Source organism: Temnothorax americanus, unplaced genomic scaffold (assembly GCF_048541705.1).
Source record: "Temnothorax americanus isolate GAGA-0224 unplaced genomic scaffold, ASM4854170v1 Scaffold6, whole genome shotgun sequence".
Classification (NCBI taxonomy): Eukaryota; Metazoa; Arthropoda; class Insecta; order Hymenoptera; family Formicidae; genus Temnothorax; species Temnothorax americanus.
The window spans coordinates 3,611,812-3,633,175 of record NW_027509751.1 but is presented as its reverse complement, the minus strand read 5'-3'; the positions used below and the strand labels follow the sequence as shown (position 1 = coordinate 3,633,175).

Below are 21,364 nucleotides of genomic sequence, written 5' to 3'. Positions count from 1 at the left end.
AAAATATAAAAATTTACAAAAATCGAAGAATTAATAAGAAAACATAACAGAGAGTGCTGTCTAAAAATTTTCAAAATTCCAAGAATTCAGAAATTACAGTTGGTAAAGTCACACCGACAACAAATATATATATTTTGCTTTATTTTTGAAAATTCAATAAAATTATATATATTAAAGGAACGAAATCAGATTTATTTAAATTAACATTCTCGAAATTTCAGGCAACTCTCGGAAGAGACGCAAGACAAACGTAGGCCGTCGACGTGGGGGCCGTATAGGGGCGCGACGTCGCTCCGGAACAAAATACTGATATCGTCGTACCGGTGACGTTCGCAGGTGACAGATCAAAATGCCTCGATTACTTTAGAATGCAGTGAAGTGTCCTTACCAAAATCTCTCGTACGCACGCGCACGGGAGTTCCCGTTCAAACGTCTCAACTGTTGCGCGTGCGACCAACACGGATTCACTCGCCGATCGAATTGAGTCTATGCAAAAAAACAAAACGATCGACAACGAGTAATAAGCCAGTGTAACGAGCGTCGTTGCCGTTGCCTCGCCTTTTACAATTAGTTCAGCGACCTACAAGTCGCACACCTGACCAGCCAAGATTATTCATTCGCTCTCGTGTGCTTTGTGACAGGTTAATTTCGCTGGTCGATGATCCATTGAGGAACAAGAGGAAACTACGTTCTACGTTCAACGTAGTTCAACGTCGCCCAAGGGATGAACGATCTTGTTTCTACCATTTTTACCGCGGCTGCGTTACCGCATTGAGGGCTGCGGATTCTTGCGCGCGACACCCGTATGTGTGCGTGTGTGTGTATGTATGTGCGTCGTAAATAGAGGTCATATGATCGCGCGAAGGAGTCGTCGGATCCTCGGATCGAGCCGATTCGCTCAGCGGGAATGAGCGCGATGCCGTCGCCGACGAACGGGCGCGATCGTGCCTGAGGAAGCGCAGCGATTGTCCGGCAGCTCTGCGCCTCCACAGGCGGTGGTACTGTGGTACAGGATACAGCAACGCACCACCACATGAACGGGCAATTCGTCTTCGTCGTCCGCCTCGCGTCCTTCGATTCTGCAGCAGACGTAACTCTCTGACGCGTCATGGCGAGCACAGCCGAAAACATTACCTGCGGCGGCTTCGTGTTTCTCAATAACTTCGACTCGGCTAATCTGGCCAAGGTGGAAGCAGTGAGGATCCCGGAGGCCATTGAGAAAGGTAACGCCAATCTTACAGACCTAGATTGATTATCAATATTTGTGTACGTTTGTTGACGTAAGTGTCATTGAACTGGAGGATTGTTTTTATGTAATTAAATGTAATTAAACTGGTTTTTCACCTTGAAGGAATCTAAATACATTTGCAACGAGCTGTACGATCGCCAATGTTCTCCTTATGTAACGATACAATGCCGGGCTTCGTTATTTTTAGATGTTTACGAGATTGAAGGCAAACCGACCGATAGCTCAAATTCCAAAGACACGTTGGATTACGAGTTCAACCTGTGGACGAAGCACGATTGTCACGGCACGCAATTCCAAAACAACAATAGAACCTGGTTTTATTTCGGTGTCAAGTCTAGTCGGCCGAGTGTCTCGGTCAGATTTAACGTAGTCAATCTGAACAAGCAAGCCAAGATGTTTAGCCAAGGGATGTGTCCGGTCTTTAAGATTGTGCCGGGACACCTGCACTGGGAGCGGATTCGCGAAAAGCCAACGTACACTGTAATTGCAGCTTGGATAGTTTATAGAAATGCATTATTCTAAGAATGTAGCGAGATTATATGTGATAATTTGTGCCGGCAGATATATAGCGTACCGTTTAACGTTGCAGCTTGATCAGAGAGGGAACGACTTTGCTTTATCGTTCCTCTATTACGCTCCAGAAAATTCAAAAGCCGTTACTTACTTTGCCTTCACCTATCCATTCTCGTATACAGATTTGCAAAATTATTTGAGAAGGATCGATGCGAGAATGGGAAAGAGGAGCGTAATGTCTGCGGATGACATCTATTATCATAGAGAATGTGCAATAAAATCACTGGAGGATCGTAGATTAGATATATTAACAATAAGCTCCTGTCACAACATATCAACGGAGAGAGAAGATAGACTGAATAATATGTTCCCTGAGGAAAGTGAGGAGAGGCCTTATAAATTTCGGGACAAGAAGGTATCGTATCGATATTATAACGAAAAATGAATTCCGAAGAGAGAAATCCTATTTATATATACGATTATATTGTGTATTTAGGTAATATTTATTAGCGCCAGAGTCCATCCAGGTGAAACACCATCTAGCTTTGTTCTAAATGGTTTCCTCAATTTTTTATTGAGTCGGGACGATCAGATTGCTATAAATTTACGTCGCCTATACGTGTTCAAATTGATACCGATGCTCAACCCAGATGGTGTTGCCAAAGGCCATTATCGAATGGACACTAAGGGAATAAATTTGAATAGAGTTTATCTAAATCCTTCTGAAGTAGATCATCCTACGATATATGCCGCAAAAAACTTAATACAGTAAGCACTTGTATTTCTAATTACCTTGACGCTTCGTAATATACATATTATGCACGGTCAAGTTTCACATGCTTTTCTTATAGATATTATCACAATTCTTATCAACTACCGAGCGAACTAACTGACCTATCGAATATAAATTTAGAAATTATGGACAGCAATGTAAGCATTATAAATTCGACTGCTTCGATAGCGAACGCTGTACGTGACACAACCACAAGACTGTTGCAACAAGTATGACAAAAACCTACGGAATTTCCCTCGATAACATTTGTTTATATTGTGTGAATGAAATTACGAGGAGCTCTAAAGAATAATACATTTTACGTTACACGTAGCGCTGCGATAGTATATTCTTCTAATACTATTACTTTTTTTAGGTAACATTTATGTCATTAGATGAGAAGAACAGGTGTGCTCTGGATACCAACAAGAAACATTTGTTGACATTGGAGCATTTGGACAGCGCAGCTATTGGTACTGATATTCACTTTATATAAGTAATAAAACCTCATTAATTTATCTCGCAATTTCCAGTTCATATAATTTGCCTTTTGTCGTGCGTAGATAAAAACGAGGATCTATATAAACAAGGTAAAAATGATACCGCTACAGAACTCAGAACGAATGACAAACTAACTGGTACGGCCGTCGGTGCAGACGAGACATCAAAATCCTCAGATAATTCTGGGTTATATCTGTATATCGATCTTCACGGCCATGCCTCGAAAAAAGGCGTTTTCATGTATGGAAATCACTTTACTGACCCAGAAGATACTATCGCATGCATGCTGCTACCCAAAGTGATGTCTATCAACAATCCAAACTTTCATTTCACGTCGTGCAATTTTGCGGAACGAAATATGTATATTGTGTAAGTAAAGTCTACTGCCATCACAGAAGTTATACATATATCCCAATTTTGTATTGGGATGTTAAATATGAATGTTTTTTACAGAGACAAACGGGACGGTATGTCCAGAGAAGGCTCGGGACGCGTGGCAGTGTATAAGATGACTGGTCTAATACGCAGCTATACTCTAGAGTGTAATTACAATTCTGGCCGTTTGGTGAATATGATACCCGCTAGAATTCGCGATGGGGTGAATAAAACTATGAATCACATGTTCGTCCCACCGAAATATACGCCGGCAGTTTTCGAGGCGGTAAATATATTTTGCTTTCGCCTTCCATTTAAGAAACACAATGTCGCTAAAAACTTCTATTATATGTATCATCGATAATACATAGGTTGGCGCAGCATTAGGTCCTTCCATTCTCGATCTCACTGGGAACAATCCCAACAGCCGATTGCCAAATAGCCAATATCGCTCTTTAAGGGGAGTAAAATCTCACTTGAAATTAACATACGTGAGCAATATCTCTGCACCGCCCAGCAAGTCAGTGCGTAAGGTAAATTTTGATGTAAATAGCGAGAGTGACATTTTTAATGCTGACATAAGCCAGTGTGTATTATCATAATCCATTTATATTAGTTTAGCATTAACACTGCAACCCATTAGTGCCTAACCCAACATAAATTCATTTGTGCACAACTAGGAAAGTGGGAGAGAGATTTTGTATATTTACAAATCAAATTTGGCGAGTTATGTCTCAAATTATATTAAAATTTTGGAATTTATATCGAAACGATTTAATTTTTTTTTTTCCAATAAAAATATGTAATTGAAATACTTTATGACAATAATGATATTACAGTATTTATTATTTTGTTATATACGAAATATTATATATAAGAAAGCTATATGTAAATTCTCTTTGACATAATTATTTCATAATGGGTCTTCCATATATGACTTGATATATTTAGACAAGACAATAATATTCCATATACTTCTGTGGATAAATTTATACATCAGACTCTCAATTATATATTCTTAATTGTATATTACTTTTTCACAGAACAAGATAATATAAAATTTAGTATTTATATAATTATATTTGTATATAATTTGTGAATTATATACATGATGTACCGTTTTTACTTTCATTATATAAATGACTCGCTTAATATTTATACACAAAATATATCACGTACGCTAATTTTTTTAAATGACAATTTTAATATTAATTGATAAAGAAAGATGAGACGAATAAGATATGTGGTGCAAATATCTTGTATTATTGACTCATTTTATATTGTGGCTAACTCAGTAAAGTGTTCATTAATCGTAAATCTTAACGCTTCCCATGGTCGTATTTGATATTTGTATTTAATAATCGTTTGTAAATAATCAATTTTTATGCATATATTTTTCACCAACAATGTACGCAAGTGCACTTACGATCACATAATCTAATTTACGCGGTGTCTTTTTAAAAGATGCGAATTGTTGTGAAACAAAACGTTAATATTATACACAGATGTTTGTATATTAATTATATCTATTTCTTTAGCGAAGGGCACGACGTGGAGAGATATAAGTGGTTAAACCGTTTTATATCTCTGGACGATATGGGATTGTTGAAGTGAGATATGGCAGTTTGTTAATTCAAACTTAAACGTTACTCATTTTAACAATATATAGAAGTTTATAAAAGTTTACTTCACAAATTATAAATTGTCAGGAGTATATCTGTTGTTTCCCGGCATAATTCCATTATCGATATATCAATATATCTATATCAAATGATAATGTAAACATATAAATTTATCAATGTTGGACGTCATTATACATGAAAGATATAATATATGTGCAACGTTAATATTCCATGAGTAGATATTCAAGAAGTCAAAATAAAAAAACGAATCTCGATCTCGGCAAACAAACTTTGAACAAATCGCTCCCAAAGTTAGGCTCGTATTACGTACGCATACATTTATAGAAAGTTCACAATGTATCGCACACGAGCTTGCACATCCAGCTGTATTAATAAATGTTACAGTTTTTTAGCGATCATTTATTTATCTTACTTTTATTTGATATCCCGATACCAATCGATCCTGACGAATAGCTTGGCATGAATCGTGCATCGTGTTTGCAAGCGAACGAAATGGGCAATGAAGTGCAGTAGAACGCAAAAGAGACTCGACTCCGCGTCGAAGATTATCGTCCGCAAGTTTTTTTTGATCGCCAGCGAAACACGTAGATGATGAATTCTGTGCTTCACATGTACCTCACGCACAGCACTCTAGCATGCGTCAACCGAATATTTTCACTCGCGCTAAATATCGATTTTCTATAAATTATGATTAATCCTTTCTGATAATATGCATTTAAATTATCGGCAAGGTGGCTTTAGTTGTGTTTAGGCAATTCGCTACACTTTTGCTCACTTTATAATTTTCTTTGAAGTTTTTATACATGTAGATGCGCTTCGTCTTTTTTAAAAGTGTATGGTACGTGTCTAATTATATTCGATGTGTTTAGCCGCGAGGGGGTAAGTCATTATTTGTATAATTAATATAATCGTTATACGTGTAATAAATAACCGTGCAAACGATTGCGGTCGTAATAACAACGATAATCGAAATAAAATCAATCTCTCTCTCTCACATGTGTTTTATCTTTATGTTTGTTACCGTGGGTACGTGGCTGTTTCTTTACTATGTAAGACGCATCTCCGAATCTGCAATCTACAATTGTGTGCCTTTCATTCGCAGGATAACGAAGCAGGCGATAACGTTGCGCGGAGCAGCGGCATCCTGAAGGAATTAGAAACGAGATTAAACGACGCGGTGACGGGGGCGAGGAATGCGATAAGGAGCGAGGGCAACCTGGTGAAGAAGTGCATCCTTCGTCGCGGCGCCTCCTTTTACACGGCGGTGAAGAGGATCAAGAGCGGTAAGAAACCCCGGCAGACGCTCGCGCGTCGCGCCTTGAAGAACCATTGTGCCAACAACGTGGAGAACAGCGCGATAATCTGCGCGATCAAGTCCGAAGTGGAGGCGAAGCCGTTTCCGAAGACGATCGATCGCCGTCGATCGAACAGATCCAAGGTCGACGCGGGGACGGCGATCGGCGGCGACAACCTCGAGCCGCGTTCAAACGCGAGTAAGAGCCCAAAGGCGGCGAACAGTTCGACGAAGACGCGCGTTTCCTCCGAGGAAACAACGGCGGTGAGGCACGGCGCGAAGAGACTGAAACTCATCTCGTCTATGAGAACGTCCAAGCCGCTTCCCGAGGTCGGTGAATCGTCCGGTGCGGCGGAGGAGACTGGCGCAAAGGTATCCCCGAAGGTGCCGCGTGCCTGCGACAAGCAGAACGTTCAAGGGGCGCGCGATAGAGCCGGTAGGGTCGCTGGAAAGCCGAGCGAGTCTTCCAAACTGAAAAAAATTAACAAGACTGCCGTTAAGAGTTCCGTGCTCGAGGAGAGCGCGAAGCAAAATCCTAAATGAGCTCAGCTAGGAAACTTAAGAACGAATTATTAACCCGAGAGAAAATACAGAAAATCAATCAATGCCATTGACTTCCTGTATTTCCTCTTTACCGAAAGATATTTTGCATATATTGTAAAATATATACAGGACTACCAGTGAGATATAATCAACGGGAAGACGGGCGAAAACGAATAAAAGTATTTACGTGGCAAATTTTGTACATCCTGCGTATAATGTGCAATGAAATGTTAAGTTACTTATTTATATTATTTGGCGATGCGCAACGTGGACGCATGGGTATTTCTATCGTTTCATACGCCGTTTCTAATTTTTCGCAAAGTGATATATTGCCTCTTCGCATTCGAAGGGTGAAATCTAAGTCATAAAGAAATGTATACATCACGTTACTATGTATATATTATTACATATTAGACGTATATATACCGTTTTTCAAATACACCGATATTTATTATTTACATAGAGCTGCACTTTAATCTTTGCAATTAATGTGTATTTAATTGTCTTGGAAACTAGCGCTCGTCTCAAAAATATTATATTTTCAGTTAAAGTTACTACGTTCTACCGTCGCAAAACTATAATGATTTAAACGAGATTTCTATAATCTTTTTTTTTTTAATAGAGATATATCTTTGTTTAAACTTACGTTTTCTTCTGAACAATAGTTTCGGAGATAATCGCATAGCGAGATAAACGTCCTGTATATTAGATTAGTATTGTATTGTGTTATATGAATATATAAATGTTTTTCTATCTGCCGTCTCATGATGGTTCGCACATATAAAAGTAGAAGCTGTTATGTTATTTACGTGCGAAAGTTTGTTGGCGAAATAAATGATAACATATATATACCAACATATAAACCCGCGCTTCCCTCATCAATACATTTTTAATTTATAAACTTCAATTAATTTACATAAACTTCAATTATACGGCAAGCTATATGTGCTGTTTAAATGAAAAGGGAAGAGGGGGAATTTCACGAAGGAAAAGTTCCAGGGAGATCATCATTGCGACTCTTCAACCAACTTCGTGCGTCGTTATTTCATTCGCTAAATGAAGTTTGAAAATTCTAAAATTCTAATTGTCTCGTCATTTTATAATCGTCGCCCGTCTCATCCCGAGGAAAACAAACGCAACGCGCGTGCGCGATTTTCTCCGAAGGGCGGAGCGGCGCCGGCGGCGCGGAGCAGGGAGCAGGCCGGGCAACTCTCGGAACTCGGAACGCGATTCCTCCGGCGAGCGCACGTTTGAAACGCGCGACTTCACCGCTACACGGAGTTTTGCCTCGCGGCCAGGTTCAGGGTGTGCGTACGCGACTTCGCGACACCTTCGCGTCGTTGTCCACGGCGATTTCACGTCGGTGGAGAATCTCGAAAGACCCGAGTCCAAGTTCGCGGGAAATCGAAGTCGAACTCAAGTCGAAGGCCGAAGGCGTCGAAACGAGAAACGGTGTGCGCGCCGTGCGCGTTGTTACGTCACATCCAGCTTTCGTGCTCGACGGGGGATCGTCGGTCGTCGGGTCGACGAACGGAATTACGGAGGGTGATCCGGAGACCGCCGCAATCCATCCCGCGGAACATGGCTGTCGCGAGTCGCTGCGTCGCGGCGTGCACGTTTCTGGCGGTGCTCTCGATGCTGGTGGAGACAGGTGAGGTTAACGCGCGCGCGCGACGACGCGCCTTGGGCGGGGCTGTCTCGTTTCAGGCGCGGCTACGAGGAACGCGGCCTCCCCGACGTACCGCCGCGGCTCGCGCTTCTCTTCCTCGGAGAGAAAGAGACCTCGAGTCCTGCGTTTCGAACACAATCTGTAATTCACTTTCAGGACGGAAATCGATCGTTTTCTCTGTGACGCGCGATGCGTCGCGGAACACTTGAAGAATCAAAATAAAACACCTGTAGAATAAGAGAAATTGTTATCGCGAAGCTTTGTGCTTGGCAAAGTTGGAGGATTAACGACATCCTCGTCAAAGTTTGCGTTATATCATTAAATGAGTATAGCGTCTGTATTGTTTTCCGTAATTGTTGTTTTCCACTTGACGCACGACTGAGCAACCAAGATCGCGCAGGACGATCTCGTCTACCTCTTCTTGGTGGTTTAACAGAGCGATATTTCTTATCCAGGATACGGCATACGGTGCTACCAGTGTAACAGCACCAGCACCGAGCACCCATTTCAGTGCAACGAATTCCTGACGAGCGACGTGGATCTTCAGCCTACGTCGTGCGACGATGTTTACGGAGCGCAGTATTGTGTCAAGCACATAGGCCGTTTCGAGGGTAAACAACAATGAAGACAATTCCGTACAGCCTTTGCTTGGGAGACTAACACGGTGGCGGCGCGGGGGAAGCCTGATTAACTCTTCTAACAATCGTACTCCTGACAATCATACACGTAGATCAATCGAGCATGCCGGCGACCCTGCATTTAAACAACCGAATTCTTTCCAGATCTTTTCAACGTACTGGAACATATTTTTATACATTCGAGACGTTGGAACGCATTCACGAGCACACTGAATTGTTATAAGTAATTTTTTAATCACACGTATGATTATTATTTCAATGATTGTTCTATGTATTTTACAAGAATTATTCTATTTTACAAAATTAATTATCACGGAATAATAATCATTGCAATGATTGTCATTAAAAATTATTAAAATGATTCCATTTTTACAAGAATGGATTGCGTTCCATATGTTGCGAAAAATTCATCTACTAACAAAAATTCTGTTTTTATATCGTTGCAGTAGGTCATCATTTTCACGGACGTACATCTATAAGTGTTACCTCATAATTATTGTTTTACGATCTATCATTGGGAAACTTGCGTAACATCAATCGTCATAAAGTTTCGATTAGAAATTTAATTGTTGCTTTTTCAATTAAGCTACGGCCTTGGATTGCTATCAGTGCACGTCGGCGGATGAATGGAAATGCATGGATAGCGAATTGGTTGAAAATTTCTTGGCGCCGAGAAATTGTAATCACGTGTACGGGGCGCGTTATTGCATCAAATCAATCGGCCGTTACGGAGGTTTTTATGTCAAAATTGTGTTTTTATCGTCGGGTGTGTGCATGAGTGTTCGATTCCGAGTCATTTTTACGTGGAAACGATCGCTTGTCGAAAACGGAGAAGGATTAATCCTGCAATTATTTTAATAGAATTTAAGAAATTCAAATAACACTTTCAACTTATTGATTCTTCTCAATACTCGGTGTTTATATCGGTCGTAAACTCTTAAATTTATTGTGAAGCGTTTATTAGAGGAGGAACAAAAGATGGAATATACTTTTTTGCTGTTCTGAAAAGTGATCGTTTTGACATTAATTGGTTTCCTTTCACTTATATGTTCTATTTTCGGCCTTTGAAACAATTTAGAAAAAAAAATCGTTTTGTTGAAGAAAATCAATATTTTAAAAATGTATGTTAATTATTTTGCACAAAATATATATCTCTTCGTCATCCTGCATGTTACATGGGCATCACGCTTCTTCCAATCCTCGATTAAATATGTATTTGCACATTTAAAGTCCGCTCACTCATTCGTTCTTAAAATTAACTTTCAAATACAAATCAACAAAAAACACATGGTCGAATAAACAAGCTTCTAGCGTTTCTCTGATATTACATATCTCGATAAGTTTTCTAGTAATAGTCGCTTAGAATATATTGTACAATTAACGTTATACCTCTGGAAACAGGTGGCATTGGTACAAAGCGATTTTGCTCGTCCGTGCACATGGGAAACTATTGCGACTACGTGAAACAGCCGGGTGACAAGCTGACCTATCGCACTTGTGTGTTCACGTGTTCCGAAGACGGATGTAACTCAGCATTATCCTTCGTGCCGAACGCGATGTACACATGGATTATGCCAGCGAGTTTAGTGGTAGTCTGGAAAAAGCTGTTTCACAGGTAGAAGCTTCTCTGAGAGCTTGACGATCAGATAAGAGCCTGACAAATTTATTGTCGATGAATCTCTTGCGCTTTTTTATAAATCTCTTTAAACCGCGTATATCAAATCAAATTCCAATCAATTTCTGACTACTGCCAATAATATTTTAACATCACGGGGTGTAGCATTTATAAATGTGAGACTTTTTTTTATCAATATGAGAACGTAACGATTAATCTCATACAAACTTTTTTTGCAACTTTATCCCATAATGGGACTGTTTTATGTCTATCAGTTGAAATATTAAAATTATTTTTTATCTTGATATTCATTCATTTGTTTTTTAAAATTGAAATTATATTCTTATAGAAATGTAGAAATATTTTAACAATATTTTTGCACGTAATCGTATCAAAGCAGATTTCAAAGAGCATTACTGTTTTAAGGCTCTCTTTTTCTATATACTTTTTAACATATTTTTATTACCTAATTAGACACGTAATGTATATCATTATTTTTAGGACAATAGTATTTTTGTATATTTTATTATATATTTAATATTTTTGTATCTCTCTCTCTCTCTCTCTCTCTCTCTCTCTCTCTCTCTCTCTCTCTCTCTCTCTCTCTCTCTCTCTCTCATATATTTAATGATATATAGACTAACAAAACAGTAAGAACTGAAGTGAAATATGTCCGTCCACTCGACTCAGAGATAGAAAATTCTAAAAGAACAATTGTATAATTAAGATATACACTTATATAATTTATCAAAGAGATATATATGTATACTGCACTTTTTTATCTTTGCTATGTACTGACACAATACATAGGATTAAATTGATTACTGTGCGTTTTATTATGAGATTCCCGCTTGTTATATATCATATTTCCTTGTTCATAAATCTCTCGAACAGGCATACGCAATAAATTGGCCCGTAATGCGTTATATGACGACGCTCTTTGGTATTTTTCTGTTTCGCACAAGAAATTATTGGATTGGGTCTCAATAATATATTTAATTGACATGTATAAATATTACATATAAATCACGATACAGGCATATTGCGTCACGATACTACATCAGGAGTAAATTTATAATTCGTAGCGAAATTTATAAATTTCGTTACATTACGTCTATCACGAAAACGAATCGTCTTACAAATGTCATAGAAATTGCTTCCAATATGAATATCGAAAATATAGCTACAAACTATCTCGCAATATTTTACTGCCTATAAAATGCCTAATACAGCATATGTAACTTTATGCTCTCGAAAAAGTTGGTATATCTAAAAGAGGGTCTCAATGAAATACCTCATTTACGGGTATAATTAAAGCTAATGACGATTACAAAGTAAAGAACTAGTGAAGAAAGACTAGGGAATGCTACGTCACATGTTGCTGTATCAGTGTTTTATCCTCATTACATTTTGTGGACAATGAAATTTCATACTCACAGGCGATATGTGAGATGTAGCATCCAGGTACTATATTTATACCACGGTATACAATTGCACAGTTGTATGAAAAATACGCATATAAACGTATATGTATATACTATATAAATCATTATACGACTTGATTATTGTTATTAAAGCAGAAATATAATTCTGTATGATTCTCAGAAACTACGAGAGCTACGAGGCTAATGCTAAAAATAAGTGTCCTGATACATTTGCTATCGTATTCCCTTTAAGTTAGCTCAGGTGAATTAAATCGACATTGAATCGCGTTAAACGTCGCGTTTCTTAAAAATATAACGTCCATTTACTGTCACATCATCGATTGTACATTGTTCAACGATCTCGTTAGTCGCACGTACATTACACTGTGCATTTATCGTATAAAAAGAAATTTTATGCTAATTTTTTTTAGACTAATCACGACATTTATTAGGTATTATCACTGCATTCATAGATTTAGAGATCTTATTGCCATCAACATCACGGAGTGGCAGTGGATGGCAGTGAAAAATATATGCGATAGCAAAATGCTCAATATATGAATACGCTAGTCCACTCGTACATGTACGACATATCAGCTTTTAGAGCGTATAATAAATCGGCAACAAAATTCATTTTACGCGCTGCAGAGATAAATTTGTAATACAAATAGAAACAATAATCTACGTGATAATATATGCAAAGAAATACTGTCTTTCAAAAGATCTGTATCTTTAATAATGGAGCAATGTATTAAATAATATATCAGTTAAGTGTTAAGTAACTAATAACCGAGTTGCGAACATTAATAGAAAAAAATAAACAATTAACAGACTAATACTAACATAATATCGTTTTCAAAAAAGTAAAATATATTATTCAACTGATAACACATCATGAATTACCTTTACGCTGCCATTTGTCTAAAGGTATTGTGCTTCTCTTATCCGACTTACGCATCTAAATGTGTGCGTGAACAGGTACAATTTTCATGTAACAAATGCAGCCTACTTTATCTGTTCCCTCGTGATCAACGCGACAATTTTGTTCTACATAAAAATTGTAGATATCCCAAAAAAAGTTCGTAAAAATTTTTCTGTGCGAATATTTCTTTGTGTATGAATATATGACGAAGCTAGACTCCTAAGCGTGTTAATACAAAGTTCTTGTAAGCTTAGGCTCTTTATCATTATTAGCGGTGCGTAATATACTCTAATCAAACTTCAAGTATTGATTGAATCACGTATAGCAGTAAAGCTGCAAGAGTCTCATTCAAAAGCGATGTTGAAGCGAGCTTGTAAATTTTATTGACGCTGCAATTTTCGTATTTGGTCCTCTAATTCTTTAACGCGCAGCTGACTGTTAGCGAGCTGCCGTCGTACCAGTCTCAATTCGTCGGTTTGACGAGCAAATGCCAAACGAAGTTCCGCTTCATTGTTTGGAACGTCCACAGTCTCCATAACTTTATTGTCATTAAGCGAAGACGATATAATATTCTTCTAATAGAAAAAAAAATATGAAATATAAAGTATATAAAAAAATCAACGATATAATATATATATACGTATATTACGCTCGTACCTGTATAGCAACATTTCCAAATTTCTGCTGAAGTTGCTGAAATTTTGTGCTTTGATTGCTGGATGTCTTTTGACTCTTTTCCGACATATCGTGCAATTCCACCGGTCTGTAATCCGGTATCGTTTCCGTAGACAAGAACGCAAATTTCTTCTTGTTATTTAGATCGGTGGTCGCAGGCAATTGCGGTGGCTTGTATACTCGTGGCTTATGCGTAGAAATGCTCCCACCTAATTATAAATAGCATAATATCCATTAATATGACTCGACAGAAACTACTATCGTATTAGTGGTAAATATAAGAACAACTCGCTTGAATAAAATCTAAACACAATATTTGGGACAGATCGCGCGATACCAATATTCGCGATGTACAATTAGAGTGTAAAATTATAATACAAAAATGTAGGACCTGTTTTGAGAGAGATCAAGATTGGCGGGCTGTTCATGCCACTGATCCAGTCTCTAGCCGACAACGCGGGACACGTTCCAATTGTATCGGGGTACAAATCTTCTTGGAATTGATCACTCTGAAACGTATAATATAGTTTTCTTTAATATACAATTCGAGAGGAAATTTTGTGAAGAAGATATAAGTATGTACACGTAAACTTGCCTTTCGTGGCACTATCATCGAGATTGGCTCGCACATTCCACGAGTCGCGTGTAACTTGTAAAATCTGAATACTTCACACAAAGAGGTACTAATGCCCCTCTTCGGCATCACTCCCAATCCTCTCTGAGGATTTCCAGATATAAATTGACTGAGATAATGCAGCCAGGGTGCTTCGTTAACCACTTCGTAATACCGAATGTTACCGTCGCCCTGCAGAAAGCAATGACACAGCGAGTTTTAAACAGCTCATATTACGCACGTCGTACATTCTTACCTTCCCGGCTAAGAACACCATATTGGTATCGTTATCGTAAAATGGAAAAACCACTCCGCTCGACGAATCTATCGTCTCGCACGTCAGAGGGACATTTAGGTCATGCTGACTCCATATCGCGTATTGTCGGTCCGAATGTCTGCTAAATCCAGTAGTCAAAAGACGTCCGGAACTGCCAAGAAATACCACCTTGCTCGCTTTCGTGCCGGCGTGGCATACCCCTTCCTGTTAAAATTAAAGTTTAGATTTGTTAAAATTTAACAAAAATTTTTAGAGACACAAATATTGTCTAATTAAAAATGACACACTCGGGATGTATAAAGTTAAATAAATATATTTACAATCGTAAATTTGAACGATCCTTACCGAAACTACGATACCGGACCTCGGTTCGAAAACGCGCAATTTCTTATCCTTGCAAGTGGTCGCCAATAAGCTGCCGTCGCGGTTTAGGGACATGCTGTAAATCACATCGGGATGCCTGTCGATGACGCTCACCGCCTCGCATCTATTCACGTCCCACACAATGACGAGATGATCAAAGCCGGCGCTGAAGAGCACATTCTCCGCTACCGGATGCCATTCGATATAAGCGACGCGTCGTTTGTGCCCTTGCAACTCCACCAGCCACTCGGTCAGGTTCCTCGACAATCCGCCATCGGGTATGTGCCACAGTTTTATCTAGATACAAAGATCCAAATCTTCGTTGATCCCGTTTACCTCTCGATTGAATATGGTAATTGGCATAAATTTTGGATCTCTCATTTTATACTCGGTGTTTACAGAAATCTACAGGCTTTGAAGATGTATAAGACGCGTGGAGATGCTCTCCATCCGATAGCAAATGCAAAGTGTGTTCCTTACAGTGCAATCATCGGAACAGGACGCGATGATGTTGTCGTTGAACGGATTCCACTTGATGTCCAAAACGGGACCGGTATGTCCAGTTACTCGGCTGGCGTTGAAGTCGAGGCGACCGGTCTGCAATATAATTGGGAAAATAATATTAATAATAATATACATAAATAACTAATATATGTTACATGAAAATCTATAATTAATCGTATTTAGAATACTATGTGACACGATTGAAACGTTCACGAGAAAGGATTGAATTTATTTCTCGGATTGCCCGAGCGTCACGTTAGCTAATATTATTCTTTGCACAGGAAGAGAATCGATAAATCGATAAGGCGCGGATAACTCACACGATCCAACGATAACACGAGGAACGCTCCGCCACCCGCAACCTCCGTCACGACGGCCAGGAACTTCGGATTCACGGCGCAGAATTGCGAATCGTGGGCGTTCTTCGTGATCTTGATGTTGTCGTAGCATTTCTCCCTCTTGGCTGGCACGCCGTAAACGTGCCGAAACTTGCTGCTCCGAACGCCGCGGAACCACGACTGTAAAATATCATTAACAACAATTTTATCACTCAACCCCGTCTCTTTTCAATTCTGCTTCGATATATACGTTCCGGTTGCAGGATATCTCGTCGGAATATTATTGCAATATCTCAAGAGGTCATGTCGGGGAAAAAAAAAAAAAAAAACGGAGGACATCGCACTGACATAATGTATACGTATTTGCGACGATTTCGAGGGAGAGAAAAAAAAAGGAAAATTAAATTAAAGAAAAATATACCATTCATGTGTACGATATCTTCGGGGAGGACTCTCTCTTACTCAGAAACCGTGAAAAAGAAAGTTGCCGGCGTCACGAACGGAAATACAGCCATTTCGCTATCGGCTGACAATAATTGCGGAGTTTTCAGCCGGGCGCTTCTCAGGATAAAGTGACCGGAGGAATCGACGCGGAACGAATGCACGATGCGCGATGAGGTATAAAACATAACGACCGGAGCGCGCTTGCACAAAACGTGTAGTTACGTCTACAACGTTTTCCCATGTGCGCTTATGCTCCTCGCGCGGAATCACGATAATTAAATCGCGCCGGCGAGCAAAACATTACACACGATGGTATATACAATGATTGCGGTATCCTTCGTTCCGTTATTTTGCATTTGCGAAGCGCGCGCCTTCGAAACTAAAAGCGGAACACTCGAAAAAGGATTCTTTTCTCTTTTACACGAAGATTTTTTAATTTTGTCAACTACGTTTTTCTTTCTTCTCGAAGCTGCCGCACGTTGCAGACGCGCGCGCAATGAGTCACACGCGGTTGTGTGGCTAATTGACGGCGCGAATGTGAAATCTCTCTCTCGAATTCGTGTGAATCGACGTATTCTTTACTGGCGCGCGCAGTGTAGCGCGGTGAGATAGATCGAATTATGCGACTTTTTCCCATAAAAAAAAAGATAATCGAGCGGATTGCGAGAACTGCGCAAGAATCGCGGCGAAAGGATCGAAACTCCGAAATTCTCTGCGCGGGCGGTCTCCCGAATCTATTCAAGCCCGTCTTTCATCTGCGAATTCCCTTCGACGCCAATCTGGAATTGAAGATTAAAATTCACTTCAAGTTAAATAAAGGATCCGCATTTAGCTCCCCGAGAAAGAGAAAATTGATATTTGCTTTATAACTCGAAAACTATACCGGTTTATAACTTTAATTTATAACTGCGACTTATAACTTTGTGTTCAATTGTTAATTAAATATTACATAACGTTAATTAAATCCCATTTTTTTGTTACTTGTTACTTGTTAATTTGAAAAACTACCGTTGTAGAGAAAAGATTAAATCAAAATTGATCAAAGCAAACGTGATAAAAGACGGCTCGGTAGATCGGGGACACCCTGTGTGTAAAATGTGCAAGGTATATCGTAATCAAAATCAATAACCGGTACATTATGTAATAACGTTGTGGCTTACTCGTTGCTACGGAAGCAATATTAATAGAGATACAATATTTTACATCCTCAATTCATTCTGTGCACGAACTGTTTACGAAGGAAAGAACGTACATGAAATTTTGACATGTAAATTTCAAACGAAAGAGGTATCGACTTTAATGAGATTCCCCGAACGCCTTTTACAGACTTTAAAAACTTTAAGAACGCTTTAAAAACTAAACAATTCGCTTTTTACGTGCGCACAAGCGTAAACTTGAAGTTTGGGACTCGTTCTTTTAACTGGGATGCAGGTCAAACCGGAAACTCTCCCCCTCGCTCAGGGTCTACAAGAAGGTCCACTTTAAACATGTAATAATTCAAAGCGATCCAAAGCGATCTCTCAATACAAATTACAAGCTCTACACGTTCCAGCTCGCCAGAAACACACGGTGCGCGTTTCCTTTCCGATTTTGATTTCCGCGTTACGGAGCTCTACGGAGAGGAGGAGATCGGTACTCACCTGTCTAGTGTTGGTCATGTCTGACGTTAATCGGGATCTGGTGTCCGGGACAGCCGGTGCTCGACGAGTACACGTGCGCGGTGAGACGATCGTCGCCAGTGCACAACGGAGACGCGGTAATCGACAAGCCGGGACCCATGCATGTGCAGGTGGTTGGAGAAACGAAGAGAGAGAGAGAGAGAGAGAAAGAGAGACAGGAGGAAAAGAAGAGGGAAGAGAAACAAGAAAAAGAGAGAAAGAAACACTGACGTGGATAATATTGCAACCACAACTACACGAGCCGCTCTCTCACGCCGCGCTTACTAGAAGAAACAAAGGAAAATGAGACACGCGTCTAATTAGCAACTCATAAAATCACACAAGTAAGCTCGCGCGGCGCGTCAAAGCGCGGCCGTCGCAGTTTCCGCGTAGCGCGTTAACTAAAGTAAACTCGGGGCGAGGGAATGGTGGGGATCAATTCACGTAATTAGACTCGGGCCGAGTTTATCGCGACGATCGCGTCGTTACAGACAGCGATGATCCTATTAACGAGATCTTCTCTTTTCCGAGTGTAACAACCGCTTTCCCCTCTCAATTCTGGAAGGCTCCGAACGATCGTAATAGTTTTCTATCGGCGAGAAAGATTCAACGAGGAAACCCTCGATCGCGAAAACCACGGATTAACCGTCAACTTAAAGTTTCCGAGTCACGAAACGATTAAAATATCCAGTTATTGACATTTCGCTCGTAACGACGCGATCGTAGTTTGATAACTTATCTCGGTGGCGCGGCCCATGAAGACAGAAGTTTCTTTGAGGCTTATGTCACGCGCGCGCTAGGTAATCTAGGCCGTGTGAGCTTTACATCATACAGCTTCGAGTTGAAAAAACGTACTAAAACGTCGCCTCTTTTCGACCGGTATCGCCGGATTTTGCTATTAGCATGTCGTCGAGCTTCTGCTCGGCCCTCGGAAAGTCTTCGTTCTCTTTCAACTCGATCATGAGACTCAATGTCCGTCGCATCGATCGTCTTTACGGGGGGGGGGGGATTACGAAACCGAGCGGTCGAAGAAGATCGGGAGTTGAGTTACATACGGATACGTGACACATTCCGGCCCTTTCGGCGGGACGCAGGACTGTCTGGCGTTTAAATTGCGATACGTACACACGGATTCGCCATCCGAGCCGGACGTTTCTTCACCTTCCTTGGTCGAACAACGAGACGATTACGAGATCGGCCGACACGCGCTCGTGTCGCACAGAAAAGAAGAACGAAGAACTGTCAAGAGCTATACGGTGCAAGAGCCGAGCGCGCTATCGAACGAACGCTCGGCCACGCCGACCGTTCCGCTGCTACTGTACAAAGGCGAGTGACTATCTAGTGCCGGTAGAGTGGCTCAGTGCTCGCAGAACTCGATGCCCGTTGCTCGTTGCAGTGTCACGTAGTGCCTCGCGCACGGTTCGGCGTCTGTGGCAACGTGATTCCGGCCAGTGTCAATATTGAAGTATGTTTGGGAATTTGATACTTTTGCGAATGCTCCATTTAGCAACACAAATCGTCAAGTGGATTCCGAGCGTCTCATTTCTGCCTTCTACTTCATTTGCGTAGCTATGGATTGGTGACTCACCAGGGAAGGCGTAGAAGAGGAATGGAAATACGATAATTTCTCGAATGTATCGACAAGGGCTCGCTGCGAATTTAATATATTCATTAAAATAAGTTTCTCTGTTTAGATAAAAAAGATTGATCGTAGTTTCAGTGAATCATCGTATACGAGTATTACGAACCTGAACGTTTATCCATCGCTCTTAGGTGCATCTTCGCGCATCTAAACGTAAAAGTGACGCGATAAAAGAATAACGGATGCTCGCCGCTGATCTTTCGGCAGTTCTTACCGTGTGGGAACGCGTCCTGCATGCCCTGAAGAAGTCGAAAACCAGCTGCGTCACATGCACACACGACAAATAATAACAACAGTGCTACGAAACAGATCGAACGCCTAAAATATAAGATTCTATCGCCACATCGATTCAAAATCATTCCTCTGTGCGCCACGAAATACGGCAGCCAGATCGAACCGAGGGATTGTCGTTTCTATTATCGCAAAGCCATACGAAGAGTTTATACGGCAAATTACGGGGAGTCGCGTGCACAGATCTATGATAAAAACGTCTTCCTTACAAAAATTGCACGGGCGACTTCAACCAAATCCCAACTAACTCATCAAGTAATCGAAATGCCAACAACAGGGAATTAATAATTCTATCCAGACCTGTTCGTTCTAGCCGAGTTTCTTGCGCGTTCAACTTTCATCTTTTTTTTTTCTCCATTTAGAAAAACGGTGCAAAAAGTTCGACTAAAAAGAAACAAACCTTACGTTATTTTATTGACACACGGATAGAATCGTTTGTTGTTATTTTTTTTGTTATCCGACGCATGGAAAAGATCAGCGACAATGAAGTAGTCGGCAATCTTGTCGGAGACAATTCAGATCAATTGGGAATTGGCCCGAAGTCACTCCGGACGATCGTTTCGTCTAACGCTTCGCGTTTAAAAAACTCGACTTAAAAAACTCACTTTGCCGCTGGGCTTGTAACAGGCCCGCGCGTCTACCATGTTGTTCACGATCGCGTGCTGATCCTCGTCGAAGCTCAGTCTCTCCTCCCTCGTGCGCGTCATCTCCCGGCTGGCGACGTTGTGTCCCATAGACCCAGCTGCGCTGCGCGCGGGAATCTATCCTCGAGACGGCTGGTATTCTCTCTGCTACTCCGAACACTCGACTCGCGCGTCGTCGCCTCGGTACGGGAGCCGGGAGCTACGAGCGGACCATCGCCTTGCCGGCGTCGCCTCCTTCCCCCGCTCTCTCGCTCGGTCTCTCCTTCTCCTCTTCCCCCCCCCCCCCGCGTCAACGGCACGTCTGTTAATCGCACCGTGGCACGTCTGTTAATCAGACACGTGTGCGAGCACTTTCACGCACCGTCGGACGTGCGTGTGAACGCGGTATCGATCTGACTGGATCTGACGTTCCGCATGTAAACACTGGAGCCATGACAGGAGTAAAAGTAAACGTGTGTGACGAAGAGCGGTTTTTGTCTAGAGACTCTTCGCTCTGGGAAAATGGCGGGTTCGTCCCGCGTCCGATCGGCGATAGAGTCCTTCGAGTTTTTGGACCCGGTTCGGACACCGTTCGCCATTTTTAAATTGACCGCGGCGCGCTTTTCAAAAATGTAGGCATTTAGTATGCCTGCCAAGGAATCTCCAATCTACAGCTCTTTTCTAATTCTTTTAAAAAACTAAAAGAAGATAAAAGTAAATTAAATCGAGATTAAAGTTGATCTGCATTGGCAGAAATATGTATCATTTAATATAAATA

The 21,364-nt window shown here is 40.7% G+C and overlaps 3 protein-coding genes across 6 annotated transcripts; 2 read left to right on the top strand and 1 right to left on the bottom strand.

The window, feature by feature from the left end:
* Positions 1-378: 378 nt before the first annotated feature.
* LOC143905302 (cytosolic carboxypeptidase-like protein 5) lies at positions 379-7,739 on the top strand. The gene is made up of 10 exons (XM_077420636.1): positions 379-1,223; positions 1,437-1,729; positions 1,839-2,177; positions 2,259-2,530; positions 2,614-2,764; positions 2,911-3,007; positions 3,098-3,404; positions 3,489-3,696; positions 3,782-3,943; positions 6,156-7,739. The coding sequence occupies exons 1-10, from the start codon at positions 1,109-1,111 to the stop codon at positions 6,888-6,890; spliced, it is 2,679 nt and encodes an 892-aa protein (XP_077276762.1). The 5' UTR covers positions 379-1,108; the 3' UTR covers positions 6,891-7,739.
* A 322-nt stretch (positions 7,740-8,061) lies between these two features.
* Bou (glycosylphosphatidylinositol anchored membrane protein boudin) lies at positions 8,062-11,633 on the top strand. 2 transcript variants are annotated; one of them, XM_077420667.1, is made up of 3 exons: positions 8,062-8,541; positions 9,784-9,930; positions 10,599-11,633. In XM_077420667.1, exons 1-3 carry the CDS (start codon positions 8,472-8,474, stop codon positions 10,814-10,816), a joined length of 435 nt encoding a protein of 144 aa, XP_077276793.1. In that variant the 5' UTR covers positions 8,062-8,471; the 3' UTR covers positions 10,817-11,633. The 2 variants fall into 2 exon arrangements, with proteins under 2 accessions (XP_077276793.1, XP_077276792.1); XM_077420666.1 differs by lacking the exon at positions 9,784-9,930 and adding an exon at positions 9,015-9,170 and having other exon boundaries at positions 8,072-8,541.
* On the bottom strand, positions 11,383-21,294 carry LOC143905306 (coronin-2B). 3 transcript variants are annotated; one of them, XM_077420644.1, is made up of 10 exons: positions 20,569-21,276; positions 18,013-18,314; positions 15,911-16,108; positions 15,567-15,683; positions 15,069-15,383; positions 14,703-14,927; positions 14,429-14,638; positions 14,225-14,342; positions 13,816-14,042; positions 11,383-13,733 (listed from the first exon to the last, which is right to left on the bottom strand). In XM_077420644.1, exons 2-10 carry the CDS (start codon positions 18,028-18,030, stop codon positions 13,539-13,541), a joined length of 1,623 nt encoding a protein of 540 aa, XP_077276770.1. In that variant the 5' UTR covers positions 18,031-18,314; positions 20,569-21,276; the 3' UTR covers positions 11,383-13,538. The 3 variants fall into 3 exon arrangements, with proteins under 3 accessions (XP_077276770.1, XP_077276771.1, XP_077276769.1); XM_077420645.1 differs by lacking the exon at positions 20,569-21,276 and adding an exon at positions 19,156-19,296; XM_077420643.1 differs by lacking the exon at positions 18,013-18,314 and having other exon boundaries at positions 20,569-21,294.
* Between the last annotated feature and the right edge of the window lie 70 nt (positions 21,295-21,364).